The sequence below is a fragment of the Myotis brandtii genome, unplaced genomic scaffold (assembly GCF_000412655.1).
Source record: "Myotis brandtii unplaced genomic scaffold, ASM41265v1 scaffold1428, whole genome shotgun sequence".
NCBI classification, from domain to species: domain Eukaryota; kingdom Metazoa; phylum Chordata; class Mammalia; order Chiroptera; family Vespertilionidae; genus Myotis; species Myotis brandtii.
In genome coordinates, this window is record NW_005355104.1 from 16849 (window position 1) to 30127 (window position 13279).

The 13279-nt window shown below is 43.7% G+C and overlaps 1 protein-coding gene across 6 annotated transcripts in view; it reads right to left on the reverse strand.

Annotated features, from left to right (window-relative positions):
• CA5B (carbonic anhydrase VB, mitochondrial) overlaps positions 1-13279 on the reverse strand; it is a 42582-nt gene that overhangs the window by 15925 nt on the left and 13378 nt on the right. For 4 of the 6 annotated variants that reach the window (XM_005860910.2, XM_014535343.1, XM_014535342.1 and 1 more), the window contains one exon: positions 3503-3689. In XM_005860910.2, coding sequence (XP_005860972.1) covers positions 3503-3689 — 187 coding nt within the window. Of the gene's footprint in view, positions 1-3502; positions 3690-6305; positions 6394-13110; positions 13244-13279 lie in introns of those variants that run through there. The other 2 variants (XM_005860912.2, XM_014535344.1) reach the window with 2 other exon arrangements.

Consider the following 13279-nt stretch of genomic DNA (forward strand, 5'->3'; position numbering starts at 1 on the left):
CCTACACATACAGTGTGCCTCCCCTGCTGCTCTGCAAATCAGAACTGAGCTGGCTTTCAATCAGTTGTGGAATGAAGGAATATAATAAAGAACATAACTGGGGAGGTCTCATTTTCTTTTTATCTTTCTTTCATACTAGAGGCCCGGTGCATGAAATTCATGCACAGGTAGGATCCCTAGGCCTGGCTGGCGGTCAGGGACGATCAGGTCCTTCCAACTGCCAGCCAGGGCCTTCCTTCTGGCTGCCAGCTGCTGGACGTGGCCTTCCTTCGTTCTGCGCCACCCCTGGTGGTCAGCGCACATCACAGCGAGCGATCAGTCTCCCGGTTGAACTCCCGCAGGGACAATTTGTGTATTAGGCTTTTATCTATATAATAAAAGCCTAAGTGACCATTACAGCGGGACAACCAGAATAACTGGTCGCTATGATGTGCACTGACCACCAGGGGGCAGACGCTCAATGCAGGAGCTGCCCCCTGGTGTGGTGGTCAGTGCACGCCCACAGGGGGAGCACCGCTCAGCCAGAAGCCGGGCTCACAGCTGGCAAGCACAGCGGTAGTGGTGGGAGCTCTCCCGCCTCCACAGCAGAGCTAAGGAGCAGCGAGGCGAGCAGTAAGGAGCAGCAAGCAGGCAGGCGGTAAGGAGCGAGGGGTTCTGGACTGCCAGGGCATGCAGGCCGGGCTGAGGGACCCCACCCCAGTGCACGAATGTAGTGCACTGGGCCTCTAGTATATATATAGATTGCCCTACTGACCACATTATTTTTTCTTTAAAAATATTTTAGGTTTATCTCTTTCTTATCTCACCCATGACCACCAGCCTAGTTCCGGTCTCTATAGCCCAGACTTCATACCATGCTTCTTGGTTGCTTTGCCTCCTCTCTCACCTCTACTCCATCTTCCCAAACTCCAGTCTTGCCATTTTCTCCAACCACTCTGACCTTTCCTTCTGCTGAACTCACACTGCATTCACCCTCACACCATTTAGCACTTAACCATGTTTCATGCAATGTGCCTTTACTTTATCTGCTCAAGGGGCCTGTGTCAACTCTAAGCCCTAGGGCCTGAATCCTGTACTTTTGCTACAGGCCCAGGGCTGAACTTGGTACCAGGCACAAAGGAGGCACTTAATGCTTACCTTACTGATAGAGAAAACCAAACAAGTTGATACCAAGGCTCTCTAACCTTACCTCTCACCCATAGTCTCTCCAACCAGGCAAGCAAGTGTACCCAGAACACCTCCTGCAGTCACATGATCACATCTGCCTGTTTTTTCCCATCTGTGAAAATCCTACTGGCTCTCAAGGTCAGTTCAAGCCCTTTCCCTGACAGCTGCACATTACATTAAGCATCCTCTCATCTACTGTTACTCCTAGGCAACTGCTCTCTGTACCTGCACTGTCTAACATGGTACCCACACACGCAGTGTGACTAGTTGAAATTGAAATGTGCTATAAATGTAAAACACTGAGCGACCTTGAAGACTTAGTATAAAACAAAGAAAGTAAAATATTTCATTTATAATCCTTATATTCATCTTACTTTAAAGTGATAATATTTTGGATCTATTATGTTAAATAAAATATATTAGTAAAATTTATTTCACCCATATACTATATTTCACCTATATTTTCTATATTAGTAGAATTACACAAATGAACAAAATTTACTTCCCCCAGTTTTATTGAGATGCAACTGACATACTATTTATTCATTTTTAGGTGTGACTATTAGAAAATATGGAATTGCCTACATAGCTCATTTTTGTGGTTCACTTTATTTAACTACTAGGTAGTGTTAGGGACTTATACTTTTCTGTTAAAAAAGTAAAACTTTATTACCTAGATAAATATTTTTTTCCACTTTAAGCCTCTAAGTGCCAGTATTGAGAATAAGCCAGTCTGGGTAGGATGTGGGCTTGGTGGTAGGAAGCCACACCCAGCAACCAGAAATGTATTATAACACTGGGCAGTTCATTTTAATGAGAACACGGTCAATGTGAGAGGAAATAAAATACACTCTCAATAAAAATATATTTATGGAGCAGTTTCAAGTCCTTGGCTTTAGCTAGATTATCATTCCTATTTTACAAGCATTCCTCTTACCTATGCTTTTATTATGTGAAAATGGGATCAAAAGAGACTAAACCCAAAGAGAAAAAAATAGAGAAACCTTGACCTAGAAGCAAGCCAACATTTGGAAACTCTGAGTCAACCCCTTTAAACTAATGGAAAATATGAAAAATACCTCTCCAATGATATATTTATCCATTTAATCTCTCTACAAACTCAAACTCATCTCTCCACAAATACAAAGTTTATCCTCTCCTATCATTTCTTAACCAGAGGCAATTTTGTCCCTCAGAGCTCATTTGGTATTGTGTAGACATTTTTGGTTGTTGCAACTGGGCAGGGATATTGCAGTCATCTAGTGGGCAGAGGCCAAGGATGCCATCTGACATCTTACAGTGCACAGGACAGCCCCTGACAACACAGAATGACCCACCCCCATGTCAGTGGTGCTGCAGTGGAGAATCCCTGCCCCATAGAGAGGTAGATGGTAACTGGTCTTTTGTCAGGGGGATTAGATGTGAGAGGTTTCAACAGAGACCATCTGCTGCCTCACTTGATCTGCTATGTTTACAGCAGAGCATACACTCAACAAGCTGGTCTGCTAGAAGCAACCACAATGTGTAACTCAGGAAAGAATATTCCAGGGTGTGATGCTACTGTTTTGAACTGCTGGCAATCATTAACATGCATCTTCTAGAATGTTCAGATCCACAGAAATCATTCACTGTCTGTGGACCAACCTTAATAAAAAAAAATAATAGCTTCCCTAGTCAGTTTGGCTCAGTGGATAGAGCATCGGCCTGCAGACTAAAGGGTCCTGGGTTCGATTCCAATCAAGGGCTCATGTCCAGGTTATGGGCTCAATCCCCAGTAGGGGCATGCAGGAGGCAGCCGATCAATGATTCTCTCTCATCATTGATGTTTCTCTCTCTCTCTCTCTCTCTCTCTCTCTCTCTCTCTCTCTCCCTCTTCCTTCTTCCCTGAAATGAATAAAAATATAAATTTTTTAAAAAGACAATTGCTAACAAGAAACAATAAAGAACAGGTTTCAAAGTATTTGAAACTGGGATCTCACCCTTGTCCCATTTCTGTAGGACATAATTTTAACATGTTCAAACTTGTCAAGAAAAGGACTTTCCAAACCTTACTGTGGTAATCATTTTGCGATATACATGTGTACCAAATCACCATGTGGTACACCTTAGACTTATACATGTTATGTGTCAATTATATCTCAGTAAAACTGGGGCAAAAAGAACTTTCCACAATCCTTTTAGAGGACAGATAGAGAAACAAGTAATTAATTCTCAAAGTTCTTAAGGCATATACACCCACTCTGGAATGCCACTGACATCCTATCCACAAATCTTTAACATGCATGACTGTTATGAAACAAGCATCCTGCTCTCCTTAAGGCAGCAGGGTACTCACAGGCTCGGTTCCGGGTTTTGTAACTGCAGGTGTAGAGGCTGCAGGGCCTCACTGGCATGGATCTCAGAATCTGGCATCTTCTCCACAGCGATTTGCATAAAGAGGCTTGAAGAATGACCCGCAGGCTACTCATCACCACAATCTTTGGCTTGAAGTCTTGGGCAGTTTGCAGGGAACTTGTAGGAACCTAATAACCCAGAGGCAGGAGGAGAGAGGAGGACAAGCTGTAAATAGTCAAGATCGAGGACCATGTGAAATCCCCTAAGTAAGATGGCAACATCCAGACTATCACTACACACCATGGGGTGAGAGAGGCCCAAACTTAGAGTCAACAGTTTACACACTCTTGTTCCTCAAAGGCATTGGTCATCTCATTGGCAGAGTCTGGATGACTAAGTCAGGCACCCTGCCTTTCCTTAGAGATTGGCAAATATTAGAGATCCAGAGAAACTATCCTCTTTAACCAAAAGAATAAATAGACTGTTTACAGTACAGTTCTTAAAATTGAAAAAGATACTTCCTGAAACCCAAATTGTCTAGCATGATATCTATATATATAAAAGCCTAATGTGCAAATTGTTTGACCGGGAGTTTGACCGCTCACTATGACGTGTGCTGACCACCAGGTGGGGTGGGCGTTGGAAGGCAGTGGGGTCCCAATGGGCCCTGACTAGAGCAGGACCACGGTGGGATGATGGAGCAGGTGAGCAGGCGGTGCCAGGCCAAGGCAGGTATGAGAGGGGGCCTGATGGCCCCACCGATCGCCCCACAGACGGTGACCAACGGCGGGGGGCGTGGCCACCACCCAGCTCCCAGGCTGAGGGGGCCGAGCTGGGGGGGGGGGGGAACCTTGCCCCCCCCCCCCCGCCCTGATTGATCACCCCGCAGGTGGGATGTTGGAGCAGGTGAGGGGGTGGTGCCAGGCTGTGGTGGGGTACCAGGCGGGGCTGTGGGGCTGCGAGGCTGGGGGTGCAAGCTGGGGCTTTGAGCCTGGGGGTGCAAGCTGGGGCCCAATCCCCGCAGGTCACCCCGAGGGACCCCACCCATGCATGCAATCATGCACCGGTCCTCTACTTTATATATAAGAAGTAACCAAAGATGAAGGCTCCCTCCAGGCAGCTTAAATTAAAAAAAAAATTAGTCTGAATCTGGATTGCTTAAAAACAACAATCCAAGATATGTCCTGCCAAAATAGTCAGGGGTGGTTTTGAAATCCAAGCTTAAATATGACCAGTGACTGCCAATTTTAAGTGTAGCAATATTTCCCTTGGTTAATGGGAAAATGCAGAAGATTAATCCTGAACTAATCTACAAGTAGATTCAATTTGAATATTCATTTATGACTGCACTGATGACCTCCCTACCTCTCACATATTCATAGTTGAGAGTCTCAGAAGACTATGCTTTCCAAGGCATTCACCTCAGTGTTCTGAAATTATGGTAATGTTAACTGTGAATGCTTCTTCCCCACTCCCCACCCAATACTGCTTCATCCACTTTTCCTGAAACTTCTATCCCTGTATCAAGTAAGCAAACAAGTTCAAAAATGAAAAAAAAAATGTTCCTTGATTATATATTCACTCCACTATAGAATTTAAAGTGTTTGCAGTGGTTCTCAACTTTCTGGCCCTTTAAATACAGTTCCTCATGTTGTGACCCAACCATAAAATTATTTTCGTTGCTACTTCATAACTGTAATGTTGCTACTGTTAGGAATCGTCATGTAAATATCTGATATGCAGGATGGTCTTAGGCGACCCCTGTGAAAGGGTCGTTCGACCGCCAAAGGGGTCGCGACCCACAGGTTGAGAACCGCTGGTTAGAGTGATTACTTGAGATGCATTCAGACAACTGTTCAGACACCATTTGAGCAACAATGAGTACGGTTTGGCTGCACAGCTGAGTGCCCTAGCCCTGCTGACCTCTCAACCTCATGTCCAATTCACACTCCTGTCTGCACACCAGCCGCATGGAATTTGGTTTTTCCAACTCCTGATGCTCCCTCTAGTCTCAGGGTTTATGTAGATGCTCCTCCTTCAATAGACCACTCTCACTCCCCCTGTGGCTGGTTAACTCCTATCCACCCTTTGATGACCACATCCACCGTCACCTCCTAAAAGCCTCCCTTGACTGTGGCCTCTCTTGGTGAGCACAGGGCCCTTTTGTTCTTGGTCAGAGTTGAATTAAATACCTCACCAGGAATGTAATTTATGACCCTGTCTCCACAGTATCTAAGCCCCATGGCGGTAGGGACTATCTCTATCTCAGTCACAGGTGCATCTCTTAGGGATACAGTGTCTGGCACATGATGGCTACCTGATGATCTGAAGAGGGAAAGACCTTGATCCTAATTTCAAGAACTGAGAACAGTGAAGTGACTGCTAGTATGTTCTCAGTATGAAGGGATTTTTCCTTTTCCTACACGTCACCATCACCCACTTGTAGGTTTATTATACACTTTGAAATGTATAAATGTACTTATATACATTTATGAAAACACTTTTAAATGTTTGTCTTTTAAGAGGAGGGTCTCATATCCCTTCCTATAAGATATGAAGGACCCCCAAAGTTCTGTCTGATCTGCAAGAGGAACCTATTGAACTCAACCTGGTGTCACAGAGATGGGAATTCTGCCAGTAATCATTTTCATGGAAACATTTATTATCATTTCCTTTGCTCCAGGCATCATGTTGGGGGCTGGGATGCAAAGAGGAACAAGACATGAACTCTAGCTTCCAGGTGTGCAATGTCCCCTTCTCGGAGCTTCTTGAAATGTACATCCCATGGGAAGGGAAATACACACCAATCCAGTTCTCAGCAGGTGTTAGTGCTCCTCAGATTCTGCCCTCAGCCTATTGGAGGCCTCTAAACAGTTTGGCAATGCCAGAGGAGGGCAGCTGCCAAAAGGCACAAAAAAGAGAAATTGAGAAGCCACTAAAGACACATATCACTTACAGGCTTGAATTTTATCGTTCACACTGTCTTTCCAAGAAGAGTGTAAGATTAAAACAAAAGCACATTAGGATCCCCAGGGACGCAGAGAAAGGAGGCACCTGTCCTGATTTCACCATCTCTTCTCTCCATGTACCTCATTGCTGTTAACTGGCTGTGAACTAGCTCTTCTACCCTTGACACCACCAGATCTGAGCTAGAGGAGAGAAGGCTAAACCCATGGGAACCGTGAGGTGTGTCCAGTGAAGGCATAGGGCAGTTACTTCCTATTGCTACCCTGATAGGAACAACTGCGGGCTCAAGGCAGAATTCTTTTTAATTAGCTATTCGTGCATGTGCCTGGACAAATATTGTATGTGCTGTGTGCTGTTGTCCGCAACACTTTGCCAATGATCACACTGATCTCAGGGAGCAGAAATGTATGACTCCACATGAAAGGGGACTGGAAGGAAGTTCTTCAAACCGACAGAGGCTCTTCACCTGCAGGTCTGACTTCTACCTGGGGTCTTTAGGGCAGTGACACCTAAAGTATGCCTTCACTGACAAAAGGAGTTGGAAATTCTCAAACCAAATTAGAATCACTTTTGTTCATAGCAGTTTTATGTGTGTTTGTATATATACATTTTTGGAGGCAGCAGATATGTCAAAAGATACCTTATTTTTGTTTTTCTTTCTATTCCTGATTTGAAGCAATAATGAGTGACTATCTCATCCAAAGCATTGTGCTGGGTAAAGATGAAAAAGTCATGTTTTTTCACCATTCCCACGAGCTTGCAATCTACAAGGAAAAGCTATTTAAATAAACAACTTTTGTGGGGTTTTTTAGTTACCTTTTTATTGTAGTAAAATATACATAATATTTATCATTTTCACGTTTTTAGTGGCATTAAATACATTTACAATGTTGTGTACCCATCACCAGTATCTATACCCAAAACTTTTTCATCACCCCCTGTATAAATTCTACCCATTAAAAGATAACTCCTCATTCCTCATGATGCCCCAAACCCCAGTAACCTCTTTTCTACTTTCTGCTCTATGTATGTGCCTATTCTACATACTTCATATAAGTGGAATTATACAATATTTTTCCTCTGAGTATGGTTTATTTCAATTAACACAATTAAACAAATACTTCTTAATCAAGTCAGATGGGAAGACAGCCCTGACTTAATTCAATGAGAACAGAGGGCAGAGGCTCTAAGTTTCAGGAGGGAGTGACATCTGAAACATGTGTCATAGGAGAGAGACTATTTTAATAGGAGGCACAAAGACAGAGAGATGGACAGGGGTAATGTCAGCAATGAGGAGGATATTGTGGGGGAGGCAGGGGTGCTTAGGAACCAAGGCCAAAGAGAACAATTGAAGTTGGAACAGGCTTATTTCATAATCAATCCCAGTGTTGTGGGGAGGTGGGGAAAACATGTGGAAAAGGACTTCTTTCTTGCTTATAATCTAAATTTTTTTAAAAAGACAGTAAATTCCAGGAACACAATGCCAAGGACAAAGTATACTCAACAGAAGGGACTTGCTGGTCTGCCCTTCAAAGAGAATGTTGTGATAAGACAAGGTCAGCAGCATGCCTGGCCACCAAGGGAGTTGTAAAGATGAGTGGGCGCGCTCTTGGCCCTGCACAAGGGGCCATGTGAGGGTCTGAGACCTGTTACCGAGGAGCCCAGAGAAATCTGGATAACTGATCCTTGGTCTAGCTCCAGAGCCATCAGGAAAGCCCTAGGACAAGTCTGAGTTGGCGCAACAGGCTGGAGCAGTCCTGCCTTTAGGGACTGCTCTGCATTCTGTAATCATGCCATCTGTGCACAATGCCAAGGCTGGCACCTGGTGACACTTCACCCAGAGGAAGTGTCTCTTGCCCACTTCCAGACTGGCTCTCGAGGACTAGGAAGACACAAGAGCTCCAGAGGCCTGATGTCAACCTCACCTTCTAGTTCAGTGGTTCTCAACCTTCTGGCCCTTTAAATACAGTTCCTCATGTTGTGACCCAACCATAAAATTATTTCCGTTGCTACTTCATAACTGTATTGTTGCTACTGTTATGAATCGTAATGTAAATATCTGATATGCAGGATGGTCTTAGGCAACCCCTGTGAAAGGGTCGTTCGACCGCCAAAGGGGTCGTGACCCACAGGTTGAGAACCACTGTTCTAGTTCCTCTTCCACAAAGCCCACCCAATAGTGGGCTGCAAGTAATGGTCTGGAAGTCTGAACTTCTGTTTGTCTCCTAGGAATACTGTCATCTCACTGCAGGGGACACTGACTCTGAAGATGACCTTGTGTTTTTTTATAAAACCAAAATGCTGTTTTTGGTAATGAAGCCAAATGTATCTGAACTTCCCATAATCTCAAGTCTGCTATGAATATTTGTTAAGGTATTGGTCAAGCAGATGCCCAGAAGATGCAGTGGAAAGTAGGGAAGGATTGGGATTTGAGATTAATTCAGAGAATATAAATTTCCAATAAACTGGAAGACTTTCAAATATTATTCCATGTGTACAGGAGGAAGCACTGATGGTTTCTAATGACTGTCAGCACAGTGCAAGATGGATGGAAGTGGGCAAAGAGTGGATCCAGGAAAGTCAGTGATGAGATGATTCCTTCAACCATCCTTCCTTCAGTTCCATCACTCTTTCCCCCCAACACTCTTTTATTCCTTCATTCATCAAGGTGTCAATCAAACATATTAAATGCCAGGCACTGTTCTAGGATCAACAGGGTAATAAAACAAAGTCTCTACCCTTGTGGAACTTACATTCTAGTAGGGGGAGACAGACAATAAACAGCAATGATATAATGGATTCAGTGAAAAGTACAGCAGGGTTAGGTGAATTTGGAGTGCCACTGAGAAGGGGGTGTCAGAGTTTTAAATAAATTGCTCAGGGGAGGCCTTATTGAGAAAGTGAAGTTGAGCAAAGGATTGAAGGAGGTGAAGGAATTTATTATATGGGTATCAGGGTGAAGGGTATTCTAGGCAAAGGAAATTGCTTGTGCAAAGACCCTGAGGTGGGAGTGTGTCTGGAACATACAAGGGATGGAAAAGAGGCCATATGACAGGAGTGAACTAGCATAGGATAGGAGATGATGTTGAGAGGTAATGGATGCCAGATCAAGTAGATGTCTAGGCCACTGTAAAGGTTCTTTCTCCAACTCAGGTTTCTCAACCTTGGCGTTGTTGACATTTTTGACCAGATAACTCTTTTGGGGGGGGGGCGTGTCCCGTGCATAGTAGGACATTTAGCAGTCTGTCTGGTCTCTACCTATTAGATGCCAGTGGCACCCTCCCTCCAACTGTGACAATCAAAACTTTCTCCAGACATTGCAGATGTTCCTTGGAGAAGGGGGATCAGCTCTGATTGGGAACTACTGCTCTAAGAGAAATGGGGTTACGATGAAGTTTCTGGAGCAGAGGAGGGACATAATCTGATTTATATTTCTAAAAGATCATTCAAGGTACTCTATTGGAAATCAAGTGGGATGTGAGGCAGGAAAGAATCAGGGAAATCATTCAGATAATCCAGGGGTTGGATCTAAGGATGTTGCAGTGGAGGTGGTAAGAGGCGGTTGGGTCTTAGCTACAACTTGGAAATACAGCCTGTAAAATGTGCAAGAGAGGAGTCAAGGATGACTGGATGATTCTTGGCCTAAGCAACTAGAAGAATGGAGTTGCCATGAACTGAGATGAGGACAATATTGTGTCGAACAGGTTTTGGGTGGGAATTCAGTAGCTCAGAGTTGGAAATGTGAAGTTTAAAATGAAATTCCAGTGATCCAAGTGGAGAATATAAAATATTGAACTTGTTAGTGGTAGTAGAGATGAACAAGGCACTTTGCATTAAGAGATCACCATTTTGGTTAAAAATAAAACAATAGGATTTGCACTTGACTGGAGTAGAGAAAAGGGAAGAAGCTGAAAAAGGCTTCATGGTTTTACAGCTAGATGATGCTGGTGGTAGAATGAGGATCCCTGACAGAGAAACAGAACTTGGCACAAGGTGTAGGTGAGAAGGGAATGATGACCCTCTTCATCTAATTATACATTGGATTTGAGGTCCAAGGTACAGATGAGAGGAAAGGTCTAGGAGAGTTGACAAAGCAGCTCTGGTCCTCAGGAGAGGCTACAAGGCTAGAGAGAAGGTACACCCTCTCCCCCAAGGAGTAACAGGTGTACAGAGGGAGACTGAAAAAAAATGGAGTGATTAAGGAGGCCAAGGGATGGAGAGGAACAGTTAAAGGCAATCAAGGAAGCAACAGAGCATGGAAAGTCAGAGGCAAAGAGGGTTCCATGAAAACCCAAATAAACAGAAACTCAGTTTAGCTAATGCTGGGCTACAATACCTGTAACAATAGTTGAGATTATTCATACTCAAGCCTAACACCAATCCCGTCTGTTACATTAAAAGTTATAGAGGTGGTTATTTAAACTTACCCAGGATCTCATAAAACCCAAGCTTGTGAAACCACAAATAATGTTTAATTATCAAACATAATACATAAGAATGAACTACTACCATACATTACTGGCTTTTCACAGAAAATTTGTCATTACTTAAGTTTGTCCTTAAAGATGGGACAGTTAACATAAAAATAAAAGGTCAAAGTGAGAGGCAACAAGTGTTTAAGATTCAATAGAAGAGCTATTCAGGAAGCACTGATTCAGGCAGAAACCCAAATAATGTTTTGATTAGGAGGTGAAGGCACAAGGGATTTTTATGAAAGGAAAGGGGAATAAATGCAGGAATAGAAGGAATTTCTCTGAGTGTTAATAAGCAAAGGAAGAAATTTCTATAAATGCAGATAGGCTAACACAGTGATCGGCAAACTGCGGCTCGTGAGCCACATGCGGCTCTTTGGCCCCTTGAGTGTGGCTCTTCCACAAAATACCGACTTCTGTGCATGGGCCACGAAGTTTCAATTGCACTGTCCGTGCGCGCCCGCACGTGGTATTTTGTGGAAGAGCCACACTCAAGGGGGTCAAAGAGCCACATGTGGCTCGCGAGCCACAGTTTGCCGACCACTGGAACATATGATATTAATTTTAAAGAATGTCTTTCATTTTCAGTCATGTAGTCATATCTACTTTCCTATTAGCTTTGCAAACAGTTGTTTGGGATACAATGCCATAGGTTTATTTGCTCAGTTTTAACAATCCAAAGGTTTGAGATGTAAGATATGTAAGGCTCCTTTGGGATGACAGTTCCGACTCCATTTTGAAGTGACTCCATCCCCATTAATTTTTACAAGCCCGAGAGGGCTAAGTTTTCTGTACTATAGTACTATGCAATCACTAATTATTTATGCATGTCTTGAATTTTACTAACAGGTCCCTTATCTGCTGTTTTGCAGACTTAGAAATGTGTGAAAAAGTAAAGATACTGAAAGAATCATTCATAAATCATGTATTTATTAAATGACAAGTAGATTGAACTCTGCCTGATTAAGACATTTATATGTATGCAAAACAGACAGCAATAAAGTCCTACTAAAGGTAATGATAACTTTGAAAAAATTCCTTGATTCTTATCATATTGACCCTTAATTTTCTCACCTCTTGATTTAGAAAGGAAGCCAGCTTGCAATTCTCTGAATTTAAATGAGAGGTTATGTTTCCATGTCTTGACTGAGAAAGCTCAGCTTCCTCCTCTCACCCACTTCTTTTCTGAGAGTATGCTTCTAATCTGGGGTTGCCAAAAGTTTCAAAATACATTTCCAGTGACTGCTTAATGTGCTGCAACAAACTATGCAAGTGTGGCCTGTCCTCCTACCATCACGTTTCCAAAATATTCATTTTCACTCATTCACTCACAGTTCAGTCAGTCTTTACTGCCTTCCAACTGTGAGCCCTCACAGCCTCTCCCCTGGCCCCAGAGAGGTGTGTACAGGCACAGGGAATCGTGTCCTTGCTGCTCTTGGTCTTTTGGTGAATTTCAGTCCTGGTACTGATGTAAAAATTACCTGAGTAAAGGACAGCCCCACATAGCTGAAAGGTTTCCCATTTCCAACGTATCCAAGAACAGTGCCGGCTCTGAGGGATGTGCAAGGGCAGATCAGGGGTAGGGTCCCAGGCATCTTCCCTCACCAGAGAAATCTGGCTACTCCTTTCTACCTTCCAGCAAGACTTTTAATAGGAGAATAAAGATGACTAGATTATCAGTAAAGAAAGTAGGGGAAGCAGAAAACAATGTGGTTTTCAGTAGCTGGGAGAGAACAAGTTCTATCCAAATTAAGGTGTACACATTAACTTCTTGTACCTCTCCAACTTTCCCAGTTAAAATATATGGGAGGGGAGGGCACTTACATGAATATTAATGAGTTGCCACCAGCCTCAAGGCAGTAGCATTTAACACTGAATTCCACAAAGACTCACAGCTATCAACATATGTACTTCCGAGGTTCTCCTCCAATTCTGGGGCAAGGCACGGAAACAAAAAGGCCAAAAGGACTTGGGGAAAGCAGAAGACTGAGATTTGTCCCCGAGACACAGCTGTGATGCTGATCCCCTGCGTTGGGGTGGGGGTGGCTGTGACTCCATCCACAAACCCCGGCAAAGTCAGGGGAGGGGAAAATACAATGCTGACCCAAGTTAGTCCCAGCTTGCCGCGCCTCGGCTCGTGGAACCACAATCTCAGATTTGCAGTCCTTACCTGATCCAGCTATTTCACAGCAGTTTGGACTTTCTCGAGTTAGTCACATCCAACCAGCCCTGGCAACACTCCCTCCTAAGGAACTCCCCACAAATCCCCTGGGGCAGCTGTTTTTCCGTCAAGTGCAAGTAACCCTAAAGGAAGTGCTGCCTTTTGGTTGGTGACTCCC